At 56.4% G+C, this 17606-nt stretch overlaps 2 protein-coding genes across 3 annotated transcripts; one reads left to right on the top strand and one right to left on the bottom strand.

Annotated features, from left to right (window-relative positions):
* Nucleotides 1–1060: 1060 nt before the first annotated feature.
* CDC42EP1 (CDC42 effector protein 1) lies at nucleotides 1061–8870 on the top strand. The gene is made up of 3 exons (XM_025882193.2): nucleotides 1061–1193; nucleotides 5491–6243; nucleotides 7584–8870. Exons 2-3 carry the CDS (start codon nucleotides 5781–5783, stop codon nucleotides 8243–8245), a joined length of 1125 nt encoding a protein of 374 aa, XP_025737978.1. The 5' UTR covers nucleotides 1061–1193; nucleotides 5491–5780; the 3' UTR covers nucleotides 8246–8870.
* A 139-nt stretch (nucleotides 8871–9009) lies between these two features.
* LGALS2 (galectin 2) lies at nucleotides 9010–13128 on the bottom strand. 2 transcript variants are annotated; one of them, XM_073882789.1, is made up of 4 exons: nucleotides 13039–13128; nucleotides 11111–11193; nucleotides 9785–9941; nucleotides 9010–9546 (listed from the first exon to the last, which is right to left on the bottom strand). In XM_073882789.1, the coding sequence occupies exons 1-4, from the start codon at nucleotides 13042–13044 to the stop codon at nucleotides 9478–9480; spliced, it is 315 nt and encodes a 104-aa protein (XP_073738890.1). In that variant the 5' UTR covers nucleotides 13045–13128; the 3' UTR covers nucleotides 9010–9477. The 2 variants fall into 2 exon arrangements, with proteins under 2 accessions (XP_073738890.1, XP_025737346.1); XM_025881561.2 differs by having other exon boundaries at nucleotides 9010–9620; nucleotides 13039–13125.
* Between the last annotated feature and the right edge of the window lie 4478 nt (nucleotides 13129–17606).

Raw genomic sequence — 17606 nt, 5'->3', positions numbered from 1 at the left:
GTGTTTGTGTGTGTGTGTGTGTGTGTGTGTGCACTTACACGGTGTTCCCCCTGCCTATGTGTCCTTTACAACTTAAGTCAGGTATCACCTTCTCTGGGAAAACTTGCTGGCCCCCTCCACTCCCCTGGAGGCTGTTAGGAGTCTCTCTGTGCTACCACAGCCCCCAGGACTTTCTGCCTGTCCCCAGGGAGCTCACAGGATCAGAGGAGGGCAAAAAAACATGAGGCAGGGATCAGAGTTCTCTCTCCCTTCCTTGAGGATGACACAGGGTCCGGTGCAGGGTGGTTTCCTGCCCCTCTTGGATGGGATTGGGGGGGGTGCTCAATAAAGCTTTCTAAACCCATCCATCTGAGGTTTGGTCTCATGTACCTGTTCAGCAAGCCTCCTAGGTGCTGACAGAGCAGAGAACACCTAATAACATAACATCCGATGCCTACTACTATCCCATTTTACAGATGGGAAACTGAGGCCCAGAAAGGATAAGCAGTGGCTAGAGCAGGAGAGGAAACCAGGCAGTTGGGTTCTAGGGCCCCCACCACACGACACACCACTCTACAAGTTGCCTGCTGTGGTCTGCGCCCCAGTTGGGCTCAATCAACTCTGTGTTCCAGCACCCCCGAGGCCTGCGCTGGATTGAAAGGAATCGGGGATTGGGAGAAGGGCAGTGGGCATCCCAACTCGTAGAACTCAGGGTCTCTGCGGGTCGGTCCGGCATTCAAGGCCCCGGAGACCCGAAGGGAGCGGCTGGGGAGCCCAGTTCTCAGGTCTGGGCGCCCCAAAGCCCCGCGGGGAGCCGGTGGGGGAGGGGTGGCCGCCGCTGACCCGCGTCGCCCCGCCCGGGCACCCGCACGTTCCCGGGGTCCCCCGCTCCCTGCCGGGAGTCGGGGGCGGCGGGCTAGGGCCCCGGCCCGGCACCCTCGCCGCCCCCCTCCAGCTCTCCTCGCCCCTCTGGGCGGCCCGACCGGTGCCCCGGAGGGGGCCCGGCCCCGCCCGCGGGCGGGAGGAGCGAGGCGCGGGGAGGGAGCGCGCCCACACCCCGCCCCCGCCCCCGGAGCCAGCCCGCGGAGCCCGCGGCCAGGGCGGCGCAGACCGGCCCAGCCACTCGCCCGGGCTGCGCGCCGCGACGCGCTGCCGCCGCCCCTGCCGCCGCGTCCGCCCCCCGGCCCCCGGCCCCCGGGGCTCGCCGAGCGAAGGTAACAGCGCCACCCGGGTGGGCGTGGACGCCGGCGGGGGGGGGGGGACCGGCACCCTCCTAGGCGCCCGGGGGCTGGGGCGGGGGGGTGGGGGAGGCCAGCCTGCCGGAGGCGCCCCCGGTGCCAACAAGGAAGGCCCAGCCGCCGGCAGCGGGAGCGGCGCGGGGGTCCCTCCAAGTTTGGGGGTTGTTTTGTACTGTCCCCGGCGAGCGGAGGGGCGCAGAGAGTTGGGGCGGGTGAGCGGTGAAGCGGGCTGCGGGAGGAGGGGGAGAGCAGAGGGCCGTCTACGCTCCTTCCTGCCCTGGGAAAGGAAGGGAAGGAACGGGGAGGGGGCGATGTGCCGGAATGTCGGGCCCCTTGGCGAGGCCGGCGCGGAGAGCGGGAAGTGGGGGGCGGGAGGGACCGCTGGGGAGATGGACCAGGCACCCTGCCCCCAGGCACCCTGCCCCCTCCCCAACCACCGCATTCCAGGCCGAGCAGCGGATGAGGTCATCCCGTCCGGTTCCCCTCGGGCCACGGCAGCCGGCTGTCCCCTTCCCCCGCGGAACGAGCGACCCTCCCCATTCTAACCCCCTGCCTCCCAGAGGGAATGTTTTATGGCCCAAGTCTTCCGCGACTTCCAGTCCCGACTGGCCTCGAGATTGTTCTGTCCTTGCCCCAACCAGGCAAGACCCGCGAAGCCTGAAGCCCATTTTCTAGACCGGAAAACTGAGGCCTAGAAAGGCGGAGGGACCAGTCCCAGGCCGCCCCAAACGCGTTGTGGGGAGTGGAACCCAGGACTTGGGGGGGGGGGACACTTGGTCCGTGGCCACCCCCCTCCTCGAGTGGAGGGCTTCGGCCGTAACTTGGAGTGGTGGACCAAGAAGCGTCTCTCCCGCTTTTTCCTCTTACTCCCCTATGGCCCCTGGTGCTCCCTCCTAACCCCTCAGAGTCCAGCAACAGGGTCCCCACTGCGGCCGCAGACAACTTGCTGGCCTTTTCTGGCCTCGGTTTGCCCGTCTCTCCACCTGTGGGGAGGGGTGCTTCAGGGGATACGAGGGGCCCCAGGGAGTTAATCTTTTATTCTAGGGCCAGAACTGCCCTGACCCAGGCAGGGCCGAGCTGTCCAGTGGTATGGGTGGTGTTACCCAGCTGGACGCCGGTGGGGAGGGGGCTGTGTGCATGTGCCTGGCCTCCAGGGTGACAGGTGGTGCGCTGGCAGGCACGAGGGTGACCCTCAGGTGAGCGCCAGGGTGCAGGAGCCCAGCCTCTGCCCTCCCCGATGTCGGACAGCACCCCCTGCCTCCACCGCACCGCGGTGCCTCCACAGCGGCCCCTGTCGGCCCCCTCCAGCCTTGTCCTTGCGGTCATTACCACCATTGAGTAACCTCTTCCCAAGTGCCCCAGCCTCACTATCCTCTGTAGGCTAAATACGAGGACCGCTAGGACCTTGAGGCTGCTGGGTGACCACTCTTGCCCAGGTCACAGGCACCGAATGTACACAGTCTCCCGCCTCCCAGGCCTGCCCTTCCCGAGCTCAGCAGCTGGGCATTGCCTCCTCCAACAACTCTCCCCAGGCCCCTGTGGTCCTACCCCTCCCCTGACATTTACTTGTGATGGTGACAGAATCCCAGGGAAGCTCCGGGGCCATCCACTTTTTTTTGCTGTGTGACTTGGGGCAAGTCAATCCCCTTTCTGTGCCTTATTTTGTTCACCTGTAAAATGGGTGTCGTGAGCGTTAACAGGTAGTAATCCCGGGCTGGTGAGAGGAGGTGGGCCTTGCACCAGGACACCTGGAGCCCCTCTTCCTCCAGGGCCAGGTGGGGCACACCTGATCGCCGGCAATAAAACCCTGCAGTCAACAGCTGGGGTCAAATTGCTGCCACTAAGGGGCCCCCAGTGAGAGATGTTAGTGCTAACATGTTGGATTTGAACTGGGGCTGCCCTGCTCCAGGACCTGGGGCTTTATTTACAGCACCTTCCACTCTTATAACTTCTCTGGGAAAGGGCCAGCTTTCGATGCTGTTCTTGTTTTCCACGTGGGAAAATAGGTCCCCAGTAGCAATGCCCTGCCCTTTGTCCCACAACCTCTCTATTGGCAGAGTCTCTTTATTGCAGTGGGCAAGGTGGAAGGGTAAGGAGAGACCTTTCCGAGGGGCCCAGAGGCATCTGGTCTCACAAGTCAAAATGGCCGTGGGGATTCAGTGGGGGCCAGAGTCCCTTTTGCAGAGAGAAGAGTGGCTACTTGGAGGTGGCGGCTGGGAGAGAGGTGGGTGTAGCCACAAGACAGACACAGGGACCCCTCACATGACATCTCAGGGTGACCCCCCTCCCCAGTTCCTTCCCCCGCTCACAGAGTCGTCCCGCATCTCTGCAGAGCTAGGAAACCTGCCATGTGCCTGCCAGGACCTTGGCCAAGTCCCTTCCCTCTGAACCTTGGCTCTCCCTGTAAAAACGGGCTAACCCCTCAGCTGTGCGGGGCAGTTGGCGTCCGAAGACGTCATGTACTGGTTGGCCAACGGCAGAGTGCTCCGAAACTTCAGCAAACATTCCGCGAGGACTTGGTGCTGGGGGTGCCAGGGAAAGGGATGATTCAGACACCCCCCCCCCCGCCCCGGGGGAGGAGTTAGGGTTGGGGGAGGATCAGATGGTGGGAAGGGAAGAGAATGTAGTCAGAGAACAAAGCAAGCTTTGTTTTATTGCTTTCTTTGTTTTTATCTTGTTATTTAACCTATTTTGAATTTCAAATAACATTCAAAGAGCAGTACTGAGATTTTTCTGCTTGGAGGTGGCAGCGAAATTTAAAAAAAAAAAAAAAGTTGAGGCACAGATCTAGGTGTTCTTGTTAAGGATTATTATCAACTTTTATCAGCTGAGGTCCCAGGCCCACGGAGGTAGGTGACTTGCTCAAGGTCACACGGTGAAGCTTTTCCCCACCCACCTACCTACCCTCCCTTGGAAGGTGGCAAGGGGTGATCCTTTGGCAGGAAGGTCATTGTAGCGATCTCCTGCGATTGAACCCCTGTTGATTTGGCACTTGCCACGTGCAGAGTTCAAGCTGGATGGAAGGAGGGAGGAAGACAGGAACAGCTAGACAGCGGCCCCACCTTCACAGTGTGTTGCCAACCTGGGGAAACAAGACCGGGCTCCGGGAGCCAGTCAAAGGCTATGTGAGTCAGAGGCTCTGAGTTCAAGTCTCGACTAGCTCTCTTGATGGGACCTGAGTTCAAGTCTCGACTAGCTCTCTTGATGGGACCTTGAGCAAACTTGGAACCTCTCTGGGCCACGGGAAAGCCAGAGGTCAGACCATAGGCCCATAGGCATCCTCCAGACTGCACTTTCTATGATACTAGAAGGGATGGGGTCAGACCAAGAGAAGCTTAGAGAAGGCTGGGGCAGGGGAGGAGGCAGGGAGATCAGGGGGAGTGGGCGAGAAACAGCTTTTGGCACCAACTGTGCTTTTTCCAAAACCTGTTCCCTGACAACAAGGCTCCTACCTCAATTTGAAAAACTATAGTAAAATTCTTTCCTGCGGGCCTTCTCAGAGCCTTCAATCTGCTCAGGCATGCAGTCGGCAGCTGGGAAAAGCCACTTTTGACCACAGGATCCTTTTTCCAGGAAGCACCTTGAGGCGGAGCGTTCTGAGGAACCTCTGTGCAGGCTGTTTACACAGCAATTCCCAAAGCCTGTGGCGGGGCACCTCCTCCCTCCTGGCCTCTCTGAGTGGAGGACAGTTTAAGCCACAGAGAGGGGAGGTGATTTGCCCAACCTGGCAGCAGAGGAGAACGTACCTTGGGGCTCAAGGGCTCTGGGTTTGCAGGGGAGGGTGGGGTGGGGGGTGCTCTCCCTCGCCATTTTGATTGTGTAGCTTCAAACAAGTCACTTCACTTCTTTGTGCCTCAGTTTCTCTAAAATAGTGCCTCCCTCAGGGCTGTCATGCGGGTTACATGAATGACAGGTAATTTATCAGCACTTACTAGGTGCTTCACAGACGGTCTGGGTATAAGGGTATAAGGACCATCCGTGCTTCTTAACTGCTACGCATCTCCAGGGTACAGCTGGATGGATTATTCTGTGCCCCTCCCAGCAGTCCCTGCTCAGAGGCAACCACGATTCCGACTGTATCACTCTTGTTTCCTTTGCCTGCTCTTAAATGTCGGGTGCCCAGAATTCTACAGCATGTCCTCCTTGTGCGCCTGCTCAGCATTTTGTCGGTGGCCCCCATCTCTGTCGGCAGGTGTAGCCACCTGCTCTCTCTAGCTGTGATTTGGACCCAGGATCCCCCGGGCCCATCATCGTTTTTCTTTCTTTCTTTCAGGTCTCTACCCCTGGGCAGAGAGGGGCTGTCCACACTCGAGGCACAACTCATACCTTCCCTGTTCTTGGACAGAACACCGACAGCTGCTTCCACGGGGCCGGGAGCCAGGCCCCAGGGAGAAACCAGCCATGGGCCTTCCACAGCCTCAGCATTCGGGGGCGACACCTTAGGAGCGCAGGGGAGGCAGCCGCTGTCCGCCCCCTTCCACGGGGAAGGAGGGAGCTGAGAAGTGGACCCTGAGCCCAGGCCCCACGGGGGGCATGCACCAGCCGCTGTGAGAGCCAGAGCTCATGCCGGGCCCCCAGGGGGCTGGAGGAGCCCCTGCCATGAGCCTGGGCAAGCTCTCGCCCGTGGGCTGGGTGTCCAGCTCACAGAGCAAAAGGCGGCTGACAGCAGACATGATCAGCCCCCCACTCGGGGACTTCCGCCACACCATGCATGTGGGCCGTGGTGGGGATGTCTTTGGTGACACCTCCTTCCTCAGCAACCATGGCGGCAGCTCTGGGAGCACTCACCGCTCACCCCGCAGCTTCCTGGCCAAGAAGCTACAGCAGGTGCGGAGGGTAGGGGCGCCGCCCCGGCGGATGGCCTCCCCGCCCGCACCCTCCCCTGCTCCGCCCGCGGTCTCCCCGATCATCAAGAACGCCATCTCCCTGCCCCAGCTCAACCAGGCTGCCTACGACAGCCTCGTGGTGGGCAAATTCACCTTTGACCGCAGCCCTGCCAACTCCACGGACGGCCGCTCCAGTTACGGTGAGGGCCTGTGCTTGCTGCTTATTTTTTAGGTGCTGAGCTCCAGAGGGTTCGATGGGTCAGCCTAGCCTCCAAGTGAGCGCTCTTCCCCACATTAGTTTGGTCTCCCCATGGAGGTCAGGCCCAAACTCCAGACCGTGAGTGGGGTGGGGGTCAAGGAGTATTTGTACGCTGAGGTTGAGAGGTGAGGAGCTGGGGTTTGAGTCCCACCTGCCTCTAACTTGCCTCCCCATGTCTGGGCCCCTGGCTGAGCCAGCCCGTTCCCCCCCACCCCCCCACCCCCGTCCCCTTCAACCGAAGCAGCCCCTTTACATCAGAATGACAGAGTGGAGAGACTGGGAGTCTGGGCTCTGGGATTAAAATCCTGCTTCTACCTGATTTCCAGCAAGCCGACTGCCCTCTGTCAGGTCAAGTCCTGACCTGTATAATGGGTGCATTAGGGTCATTGCTGAGACTCAAGAGATGTGATATGTGTATCAGGCGTGGCCCAGAGTCGCACACAGTAGGTGCTCGGGACATAGGAGCTGTTGCTGTGTTGTTGTTACTTGAACAGAAGTTCCTGTGACTTGACCAGTTTGGAAAAACCACTCCCAGAGACAGAAGCCAGAGGTCCCTCTTGCTGTGGTTGGGGAGTGGTGGGTGCTTCGGTCCTTCCGCTGTGCTGCTCACCTGGGAACCGGGGCCCCTGCTGCCACCTGGTGGCCATTCCCGGCCCGTGGCTTTGCCTCACTGCCAAGGGCCTCCTCCCATGCTCGGCTCCCTGAGGGCTGCTCAGAGCTCCCCTGGGGGCTGGTCCACAGTAAGCACACCGGGCCTCGGGCATGGCAGTCCTGGAGCCAGAGGGTGGAAGAGGTCCTTTGCAGGGCATCTGCCTGTCCTCTGAGTCTGTGATTTCTGTGCAGTCAGACCCTGGCTGCTGGTTCCATCCCTGTGCCCACAAACCCGCCCACGCGCTGTGGGTTTGCTGCAACCCTTGGCCCCTGTCATGGAAGGGGACTAGCGACCATGACCCTCAGTTGGACTGAGAGGAGGTTTGAGCTCCAGGCTTGGCTCCACCCCTTCAGAGTCTGTGACCCTGGGGCAAGCCTTTCCCCTTGTCCCAAATTGAGTCTTACTTTCTTCATCTACAAAATGGGAATGAGGACTGTGTCCATTTTCCACTTCTAGGCTTGATAGGAAGATCCTGTGAGAGACTCCAGGGTTCACTATATTGGAAAGGGGAGAAACTGAGGCCAGATGCGAGAGTGACGTGTTAGAGGTCACAGAGCAAGCTGGCTCTCCCCAATTCCTGGTTGGGGACCCCAGCTATGACCCTGCTCCCCATTTTTATTTTTTTCCAGGCGTGGACTCTGGGTTCTGCACTATCTCCCGCCTGCCTCGCCAGGAAAAGCCTCGTGACCGAGACCATGATAATACCTTCCCCTCTGAGTCCGGGCTTCGCCGCTCTGACTCCCTTCTGTCCTTCCGCCTGGACCTCGACCTTGGGCCATCTCTCCTCAGTGAGCTGCTGGGGGTCATGAGCCTTTCAGAAGCCTCTGCTGCTGAGACCCCAGCCCCTGCCACAAGTCCCCCCGCCCCTGCTGCCGGTCCCCCAGCCCCTGCCTCAAGACCCCCGGCCCTTGCCACAAGCCCCCCAGCCCCTGCTGCAAGCCCCCAGCCCCGTGGACACTGCCCCAATGGGGTGACCGCTGGGTTGGGCCCAGTGGCTGAGGTGAGGGCCAGCCCAGTGGAAGAGTATCCCTGTGCACCTGCTGGCGTGGCCCCTGGCAGGCACCGGGGAGCAGGCTGGGGGGACAACCAGGGCAGCCGCCACTACCCTGGGAGAGATGCCTGGAGCCAGGAGCTGGGGGGAGTGCTGCCCCAGGCTCGGGCTTCTTGGGAGAGCCTGGATGAAGAGTGGGGTGCACCCCAGGCAGGCAGCAGGGCCCCAGTGCCCAGCACAGTGCAAGCAAACACCTTCGAGTTTGCTGATGCTGAGGAGGACGATGAAGTCAAAGTGTGAGTGGCCGGCCATGGGCTCAGGACCCTGCCGGGGCTCAGGGCACTGCCAGGAACAGCCCAGGTGCAGAGGCAGCACCTGATAACTAGGTCCTGCCCATGATCGATGGGAGAACGCAGTTGCCCCCCAGCCCCTCCACCCCTCTGCAGGACAGACATGGGAGGGAGGCCAGAGGAGACCAGGCTTGTTCTCATTCCTGCTGGGCTGCCTTGCCCAGCCCCCTTGCCACTCTGGACCCACAGCCATTCCTTAGGCCCACCCCCAACCCTGTGCCACCCCCACTGATTGGAGGGCCCAGCCTCACAGTGCAGCTTTTGTGCTGGAAAAACTGTCCTTGCTGGGGGTGGGGGGGGCACGGGGTGCATACCACACAGGGCCTTTGTCTTCTCTCCCAAAGGGACCGCCTGCCCCAGCCCTCCTAGAGCTGCCCCCAGCAGGGTCCCTGCCGCATCCCCGAGAGCCCCAGCCCTTGCTAAGGCTGCTTCCCCAACATTCCAACCCTAACCCCTGACTTATCCCAGAAGTCTCAGAGAAAAGTCAGGTGTGACCTCACAGGGGAGGAATCCCACCTTCCTGTGCACCCCAGACCTGCTTCCGGGTCCTGATTAAAAAAGGCTTTTTGATAAAAGGTGTCCTGCAAGATGCTTGGGGACCTGGGAGAACAGGGTCAACTCCACCTGCTTAAATAGCCTCCCATCATGTTCGGAAAACCAAAGAATCGCCCCCCCCCCCCCCCCCCCGCCAACCCACACCCCCAGGGCCCCCAGTGAGGGGAGGGGCTGAGGCAGAGGGTAATGAGTAACCAGGCTGGAATGACTGTTCCAGCGATAAAGAGGCCCAGGTGGGAGGCTTATCTACAGTTCCTGGAACAGCCCCTGGCCCAGGTGCCTGCAACCAGTGCCTGCCCTGTAATCCCACAGGGCAGCCGTGGGTGCTGGGAGGTGTTTGGGAGCACGTCCCAACCCCCACCTCGAAGCCCTATGATCTCGTGCCTCAGTTTCCTTCTCTGTATCATGAGGATGCTGGGGGCATGACAATGTATGGAAAACACCGGCCACAGAAAGACTGGATAAAGGCGGGTTCTTTTTGTTTGTTCTTCACTTTAGTGGAGGCGAGTAGGGTCCCGGGGGCAGGAACTGCTGGGCAGCTGCCGGTCCTGTGTGACTGGGTAGAGAAGCTTCAGGGAGGGCATCTGTACCCGGGGTCTTCACTCCGGTGAAGGGCTATCCACTTAGTCAATCTTGAAGGAGGAGACATTCAACCCGCCTTGCACGCTCAGGTAGCTCAGGTGGCTGTCGCCCAGCCTGTTGGGAAAAGTAAACTGGTGCCCATCTGGCAGCTTCACTTTGAATCCGTCATTCCCAAAGGTCACGGTGATCTGTGGTGGGAGGGAAGGTGTCAGGGAGGCAGGAGGCCCCGGAAGTGGGCCCGGGCAGCTTGAGGAGGCTCAAACAGTGCCAACACGTGTCTAGGCCAGGGGGCCCTCCCCTCGGGGCTCTCCCATGGACATGCTCCTCAGGCGCCTTTCCCCTTTGACCTCACCTTGACTTCTGACCCTGGGCTGAAGCACATGTGACCTTCCCGTTGCTCCTGCCCCCAGTTGCCATCCCATGAGTTGCAGATGATGGCAGAATCATGGAAGCGTGGGTTGAAATGCAGGTTCAGCTTCTCTGACCCCTGGCCCAGATTAATCACAAATCTGCAGGGAAAGGGGTAGCAAGTCAGGATGGGGGGCCAGCGCTGGATAAAAGTGCTTGGGTTGACCCCAAGCTGAAAGAATCATGAAAGAAAGATGTTAATTGAGGCCTGTGCCTTAAGACAAGGGAGGTGACAACCTGGTCAGACCTAGCACGCGGGAGTACCACATTCCATTTGGCACCTGGACTAAGGCTCTCAACAGGAGGGTCACTGAGAGTGACAGTCTCAGGAATCGGGGTACCTATCCTGGGGGAGAGAATTGCTGTCCTTAGATATTTGGAGGCCTGTTGAGTTTGGCCATAAACAGTTAAGCTAAGGTGGTGAGCTCCCTGTCATTACAGGTATTCAATCGGGTTGTGTGACTTCTTGACAGGATCACTACAGCCTGGGTTAGATGGTCAAGGCCCCTGAGAGTAGGACACTCTGAGTCATGAATAGGGTGCCTTCAGGGGGAGGTCTCAGAGCAGAGGGATTACAAATGTCTGTAAACTTGAACCCAAGTAAGAGAAAGGGGTGACTCTGCTCTTGGCTCCTACCCCCTACATCAGCCTGCCCTCGCCAACCAAAGATTCGTGGAGAGCAGCCCCAAGAAATTCTATACCCGTTCGGCACACAGGTAGAGCCCGATGCTGAGCTGTAACACGGGAGGGGCAGCGCCGCTGGTTCTAATGGAGAGGATGCAAGTGAGAGCCCCCCTTGGCGCCCCCTGGTGGCTGTCTCTGGGGTAATGCGTATGAAAGGCTGGCCTCTGCCCATTCAGCCGGGTTAAGAGAGTGATGGTGGGGAGGCGTGGGCTTTCAGTAGAGACACCTGACCCACAGGGGGCTGGGCAGAGCTCCAGGGGCTTCTCCACCTGCCTCCTCAATGTTTTTGGGGGCCACGGAGCTGAGCATATAGCATGAGCTGTGAAATTCTGAGGGTCCCAAACACCCTCAGCCATGAAGGCAGGCCCCCTCCTGTGAGGGGCGCGGGAGGGTGTGGGAACCAGCAAGGATGTTAAAAAGGCCCGTTTGGACCGGGGTCGCTCTCCTCTGTGTCCATCTCACAGGGCTGCCCTGCCTGCCTGCCCGCCCCCCCCTGCTTCCAGGCCTGTTCCAGGCCTGTGGACAGCTCCCCTGTCCCCTTCTGTCCCACCCCACCCCCCCACCTCCCGCCTCTCCTCTTGCTCACCCATCAGCATCACTGGCAATCTTGCCCTTGATCTTCAGGGTGGTCCCCAACTTCATGTCCATGTTTGTCATCTCCAATTTTTCCTGTGCCAACCGAGAAGCATTCCATAAAAAGCCCATCACAAGCATGCCCAGAGCCCTTCTGCCGGTGGAGCCCATTCACACGCCGCAGGTCGCACTCCCCCTCTGCGCACTCGAGGGCACTGAGCTGGGAAAGGTTCCCCCATCGTTAATATAAGAGATTTGGACTGGGTGGTCTCTGGAGAAGAAGGAAAGAGCGGGCAGGGATGGGATGAGTGGAGAAGCAGAAAGTGGGTTGGGAAGGTCTCTGGGCCACAGAGCTCCTCTGAGAGGGGAGGGCTGGACAGCATCATCCCTGCCACACTTGACCCCACCCGTGGCATTCACATCCTGCATCCTATCTGTGCCAGCTTGAACGGTGTCTCCCAAAAAGTTATGGCCACCTGACACCCGTGGACATGACCTATCTGGAGATAAGGTCTTTGCAGATGTAATCAAGATTTGTTTAGGGTAGACCTTAAATCCAATACACCTGGCATCCTTATAAGCAAAGGGAAAAGTGGACCCAGAGACACAGACACACAGAGGTGAAGGCTCTGTGAGGACAGAGGCAGAGAGGGGAGAAGTGCAGCCACAACCAAAGACTGCCGCGAACCGCAACCACCGGAAGCTGGAAGAGAAAAGAAAGGATCTTCCCCTGGAGCCTTCAGAGGAAGAGTGGCCCTGCCGACCCCTCGATTTCAGACTTCTAGCCTCTAAAACTCTGAGAGAATAAATGTGTTACAGTGACCACGGGGAACTAAGACACCTTCTGATCCTCAGATGCCATCTGTGATCCAGTTGCCCAAATGCGGGAGACGGAGGCTCAGAGAGGGGCAGTGACTTGTCTGAAGCCACACAGCAGTGACAGAATCGGGGACCGCAAAGGGATCCACTCAAACTCCTGCGTTTAACAGATTGTGACCTTGGGCAACATCCTCCCCGAGCCTCAGTTTCTTCATCTTTATAAAGCTCAGTAGAGGGGCGCCTGGGTGGCTCAGTTGGTTAAGCATCTGCCTTCGGCTCAGGTTATGATCCCGGGGTCCCGAGTTTGAGCCCCAGCTCAGCAGGGAGTTTGTTTCTCCCGCTGCCCCTCCCCCTTCCCCTGCACATGCTCTTTCTCTCAAATAAATAAAATCCTTTTTAAAAAGCCCGGGAAGGGGCGCCTGGGTGGCTCAGTTGGTTGGGCGACTGCCTTCGGCTCAGGTCATGATCCTGGAGTCCCGGGATCGAGTCCCATGTCGGGCTCCCTGCTCGGCGGGGAGTCTGCTTCTCCCTCTGACCCTCTTCCCTCTCATGCTCTCTATCTCTTATTCTCTCTCCCTCTCAAATAAATAAATAAAATTAAAAAAAAAAAAAAAAGCCCGGGAGGGCGCCTGGGTGGCTCAATCAGTTAAGCGACTGCTTTCGGCTCAGGTCATGATCCTGGAGTCCCGGATCAAGTCCCACATCGGGCTCCCAGCTCAGCAGGGAGTCTGCTTCTCCCTCTGACCCTCCCCCTTCTTGTGCTCTCTCTCTCTCAAATAAAAAAATAAAATCTTTAAAAAAAATTTTAAAAACCCGGTAGGTGTTGACAATTATTATTATTCCTAATATTATTATTATTACGGACGAGCAACTGAGTCTAGAGGGGGGAAGAGGTAGGTTCACGTTCCCGCAGCAGGGTGGTGGTAGAGAGAGCAGAGAACATCCATGCTAGAGGGCGGTGGAGGCCATCTGTCCTCCTCGGTCACTATACGGATAGGGAAACCGAAGCCCAGGGAGGGCCGGTGACACTTTTCTCCAGCCCCCCTCCCCACCAAGTCGCCCCACTCAGGCAAAGATGTGGGGAATGGAGGAGGTGAGCCGTGGGGAAGCCGGCTTCCTCACCGACATGGTGGCAGCTCCTGGCCGCAGTTCTTGGTGGCTCCTGGAGGCCTGGGCTCCAGATCGCGCCTCACAGCCCAGTTTATATTCTAGAATATTACACATTAACTCCCTCAAGGCCATAAATGGGGACTTTGGTCCCTTCTGCCCCCGTGTCTCTCCACCAGCATCTCCTAGTACCCAGAACAAACGGGTGGGAGGCTCCTCACCTGGGCGCACCCAGCCCAGCCCAGCCCAGAGCATCCTCCCGACCTCCCTGCCCCCAGCCTCCCACCCCGTCCCAGTCCAGCCCCAGCTGAGTGTCAGAGCCAGCACAAACACCATGCGAGCTTGGCAAGCCACCTGCGGTCCTGAGTTCTGCTTCCTCATCCTCAAGCACAGAGACTCGCTCTGCAAAAAACCTCGAAGCTTCTCATTTTCTCTGATGTCAAGCTTCATTCCGAGAGCTCTCTGTTTTGTTTTCTCCCCTCACCCCATGATTTTTCTGATTGTACGTGTAAGTTTTAAAAAGCAATACATGGTGGATTCAAGGAAAACATCTAGAAGTGCCTATAACAAACTGTTAAAATCAGAGAAGGGAGGGGAAGGGCTGAGGTGGGGGCAGTACTGGGGATTTAAATGCTTTGATCTTCTGTGACTTACATCACTGGCTCACGCAGGCAGTTCGAGATATGAAGTATGAAAAACGTCAGAAACAAAGCAAGCGCTCCTAACCCTCCCACCAGAAGGAAACCTGCTTTCTCTACTGGCTCATTTCCCTCCTCACAGTTTTCTGTGGGTTCATATCACAGACAGCCCTCTGTGCAGTTGCCTACCCTGCTTCATTCAGTAAACATTAAAGCCCACAAATCTGTATTTCACAATGATAGTGCAATGGCAGTGAACTATTCCACCTTCCAAGAACTAAATTTATTGGACCAATTTCCTTCTGCTGAACACTTACATTAGTTCTAAATGTTTGCTATTAAAAGTACTGCTGCATTCAATCTATTTGCATATAAAGTTTGACTGCGTCCTGACAACATATTTAGGGTGGATTCCTGGAAGCGGGATTTTTCTAGAACCCTAGTTTGGCATGGTTTCCATCAGAGCTGGTAGTGGTCACTCTGGAAGGGGTGCGGAGAGGCCAGCCCTGCAGAGAACCCTCCAGTGCCAGGACCTGACGGGTGGCTTGCTGCCCGGTGCTCACAGAGGACACCGCCTCCAGGCCCCTGCCCACCCCAAGAGGACAGTGATTTCCTCATTTTAAGCCACAAGGAAATCAATCCGTTCTCGGCCTCCCTCCCAGGGCTGTGATAAAGCCCAAGCAAGATAAGGAGGTTTCAGGTGCTTTATACACAGAAAAGCCCCTAATCAACAGAAACTGCACCTCGTAAAGGTGGTATTTTTCTGATTATAGCAGTAATTCTAGCTCACTATAGAAGGTTTCGATAAGTGCACAAAGTAGAAAGAATTTACAAGTTCACTTGCTTTAGAAGAATCTTTTAAGATTTTATTTATTTATTTGACAGAGAGAGACACAGCGAGAGAGGGAACACAAGCAGGGGGAGTGGGAGAGGGAGAAGCAGGCTTCCCGCTGAGCAGGGAGCCCGATGTGGGGCTCGATCCCAGGACCCTGGGATCATGACCTGAGCCGAAGGCAGACGCTTAACGACTGAGCCACCCAGGTGCTCCTAGAAAAATCTTTAAAGATGGGAGCACATGTTCACGAATTGGATGCTTTTCTGTGTATGCGTGTTACCTCAATGAAAGGTTTTTTAAAAGAAAGAAAGAAGGAAAGGAAGGGAGGGAGGGAAGAAAGAAAGAAAAAAGAAAAAATCAAAATCACCAAAGAAAAGAAAAAAAATCAAAATCTCCAGCCTTGTTCTCTTAGTAACACCTGCCTTCTGGGGCATCTGGGTGGCTCAGTCAGTTAAGCATCTGCCTTTGGCTCAGGTCATGATCTCAGGGTCCTGGGATCGAGCCCCGCATCAGGTTCTCTGCTCTGCAGGGGGTCTGCTTCTCCTCTCTCTGTGCTCTCTCTCTTCACTCTCATAAATAAGTTAATTAATTAAAATAAAACAAAGCCTGCCTCCTAAAGGGTACTCTACACTTTACAGAGCACTTTATCCAGCCCCCATCACAGTAAACTCAACAAATTTTCAAGATGATCTTTATTATGATCCCATTTTTCAGATGGGGAAGGAAGGGTCCCATGCAAGGAGTAAGAGGCAGAGCTTGCCTTGTCTACAAACCTATGGCTCACTGCCCTCACTTAGCAAAGGGAAGAGTCGCCCTCCAGAAGGATGTCCTTTGTGTGACACACAGCCTTGCTCATGATGTCCAGTGATCCCTACCTCCTGGTATTCACACCCTCGTATATTGACTCCCCTTGAGTGTGGCTGGACCCAGAGACTTTCGCCTAACAAAGAATATTAGAATAGGGCAAAAGTGCCCGGGTGTCACTTCCAAAATTAGGTACTGAAAAGACTGATTACAAAAAGAGACATTAGAAAAGACTGTCCCCTCTCCCTCCCTCCCTTCCTCCCTCCTTCCCTCTCCCTCTCTCTGCCCTAACTCTGGGGGAAGCAAACAAGCCACTTATGAATAGTCCTACAGACGAGGCCCATGTGCCAAGGAACCGATGTCTCCAGCCAACAGCCAGTAAAGACCTGAGGCTCCCTGACAGCCAGATGAGTGAACCTGGCAGTGGAACCCCCCCTCCCCACCACCGCCGACTTAAGCCGTGGGATGGCTGAGGTCACCAACACCTGGACTGCAGCTTGTGAGAGACCCAGAAAAGTCCTGTCTGGATTCCTGAGCACAGAAGCTGTGAGAAACCTATTTCTAGTTTTATGTCTCTCCATTCAGGTGAATAACTAGTACACTCGGCCAAGCGATTACTACCAAAAGCTCGGGGTGAGAAATAATATCCCCGAAGGCCTCCCCACTAAGGAATCTGCGGTCCGGCGTGTCCCTGGACATTCCATCATACTGGTCTTTTTAAAGACCCAGCCCCTGGTTTTGTGTCCTTAATTCCTCGCTTTATGCCCTATTAGCTCTTTCTCTTGGTGTTTCTTTTATTGCTCTTTTTCTCGCTTCTCAAGTTGAATGTTCAGTTCATTCATTTTTCATCTCTTTTTACTCACAAATGCATTTGAGGCTATAAATTTCCCTCACTGCCTCCTTGGCCACTTCTCCAACAGTTTTGTTGTTGTTTTGTTTTGTTTTGTTTTTTAAGATTTTATTTATTTATTTGACAGAGAGATAGCAAGAGCAGGAACACAAGCAGGGGGCGTGGGAGAGGGAGAAGCAGGCTCCCCGCAGAGCAGGGAGCCCGATGTGGGACTCGATCCCAGGACCCCGGGATCATGACCTGAGCCGAAGGCAGACACTTAACAACTGAGCCACCCAGGCGCCCTGTTTTGTTTTGTTTTAAGATTTTATTTATTTATTTATTTGAGAGAGACCGAGCAGGAGGGAGGAGCAGAGGGAGAGGGAGAGGCAGACTGCCTGCCGAGCAGGGAGCCCAACACGGGGCTCAATCCCAGGACCCCGAGATCATGACCTGAGCCGAAGGCAGATGCTTAACTGACTGAGCCACCCAGCCACCCCACTTCTCAGAAGTTTTAAGATGTTCTGCTCATATTCCCGATGTTACCTTGAACCGAAGCCGGATGATCAGAATGTTGTTCTCAGCACTCAGGTCACGCTTAATAACTATTTGGGGACTGACCTACTGAAGAGCAAACTCGCCATCCCCATCATCACCGGGGAAGGGTTGGAAAATAAAATATCACAAATACCCGCTATGTTCACGACGCTGCCCAAATAGAAATGAACTATCATACAGCCATCAAAGGTCACATGTTGGGGGGCCGCTGTAAGGGGCAACAGCGAGAAGCAGCCAAAGAAAAGCTGCTAATGTGGACACCTCCAGGGGGCCAAGAAGGACACAGGGTCTCCGTAATGTGACGCAAGCACCTACAACTTTATTCAGAACACAGGGGATTGAGGGCCTCCGTAGAAGAAAAGTATAAAATACAGTCGGGCCCTAAAGAGATCAAGCCTAAGCAGGGAGACAAGCTTGAGCCCAGGAAACAACCAGAAAACGATGTACTACGCCCCCTCCCCCAGTGGAAGGCTGCAGAAAGTTCCAGACTCCTGGGGCAGAAGGGGTCCTCAGATGTCATTTGCAGGACAATATGGAACTGGAATTTGGTTCTACCACTTGCCAGCTATGTGACCTCGGGCCCAGTTACTTAACCTCTCAGATCGATCTCTTCCTCTGTAAAATGAGAACAAAAGTGTTATAAGGATTAAGGGAGATAACACCTGGAGTTTTGTTGATAGTTTACAGATATTATTTGTTATTATGACCAGGAGCCCAGTGCCCCACCTGTGTTGGCTGTGAGGAAGGTAACTGCCCCCACCCCCACACCCGGCAGCTGCGTGAGAACCCTCAGGCTCAACCCTCAGGCCTACAGGAATGTTCTCCTGACAACCTCCCAGGGCCCCATTATGACTTTTGTGAGCCCAAGGTACTTCTGCCTTCATGGGCCCCTTCCTGCAGTAACTACACATATTTTTAT

This window comes from Callorhinus ursinus, unplaced genomic scaffold (assembly GCF_003265705.2).
Source record: "Callorhinus ursinus isolate GAN/ISIS: 27379988/994484 unplaced genomic scaffold, GSC_fseal_2.0 scaffold48, whole genome shotgun sequence".
NCBI lineage: Eukaryota > Metazoa > Chordata > Mammalia > Carnivora > Otariidae > Callorhinus > Callorhinus ursinus.
The sequence above is the reverse complement of the archived record's forward strand: the minus strand, read 5'-3'. Positions and strand labels throughout refer to the sequence as shown.

Bases quoted from the DNA above. Each gene is read 5' to 3' on its own strand.
- CDC42EP1 (XM_025882193.2), top strand. From the start codon at position 5,781: ATGCCGGGCCCCCAGGGGGCTGGAGGAGCCCCTGCCATGAGCCTGGGC. The intron at 6,244-7,583 runs GTGAGGGCCTGT...ATTTTTTTCCAG, and splicing joins GGACGGCCGCTCCAGTTACG to GCGTGGACTCTGGGTTCTGC.
- LGALS2 (XM_025881561.2), bottom strand. The intron at 9,942-11,110 runs GTGAGCAAGAGG...CTTTCCCTGCAG, and splicing joins ATTGCCAGTGATGCTGATGG to ATTTGTGATTAATCTGGGCC. The intron at 9,621-9,784 runs GTGAGGTCAAAG...CTCCCACCACAG, and splicing joins GCCCAGGGTCAGAAGTCAAG to ATCACCGTGACCTTTGGGAA.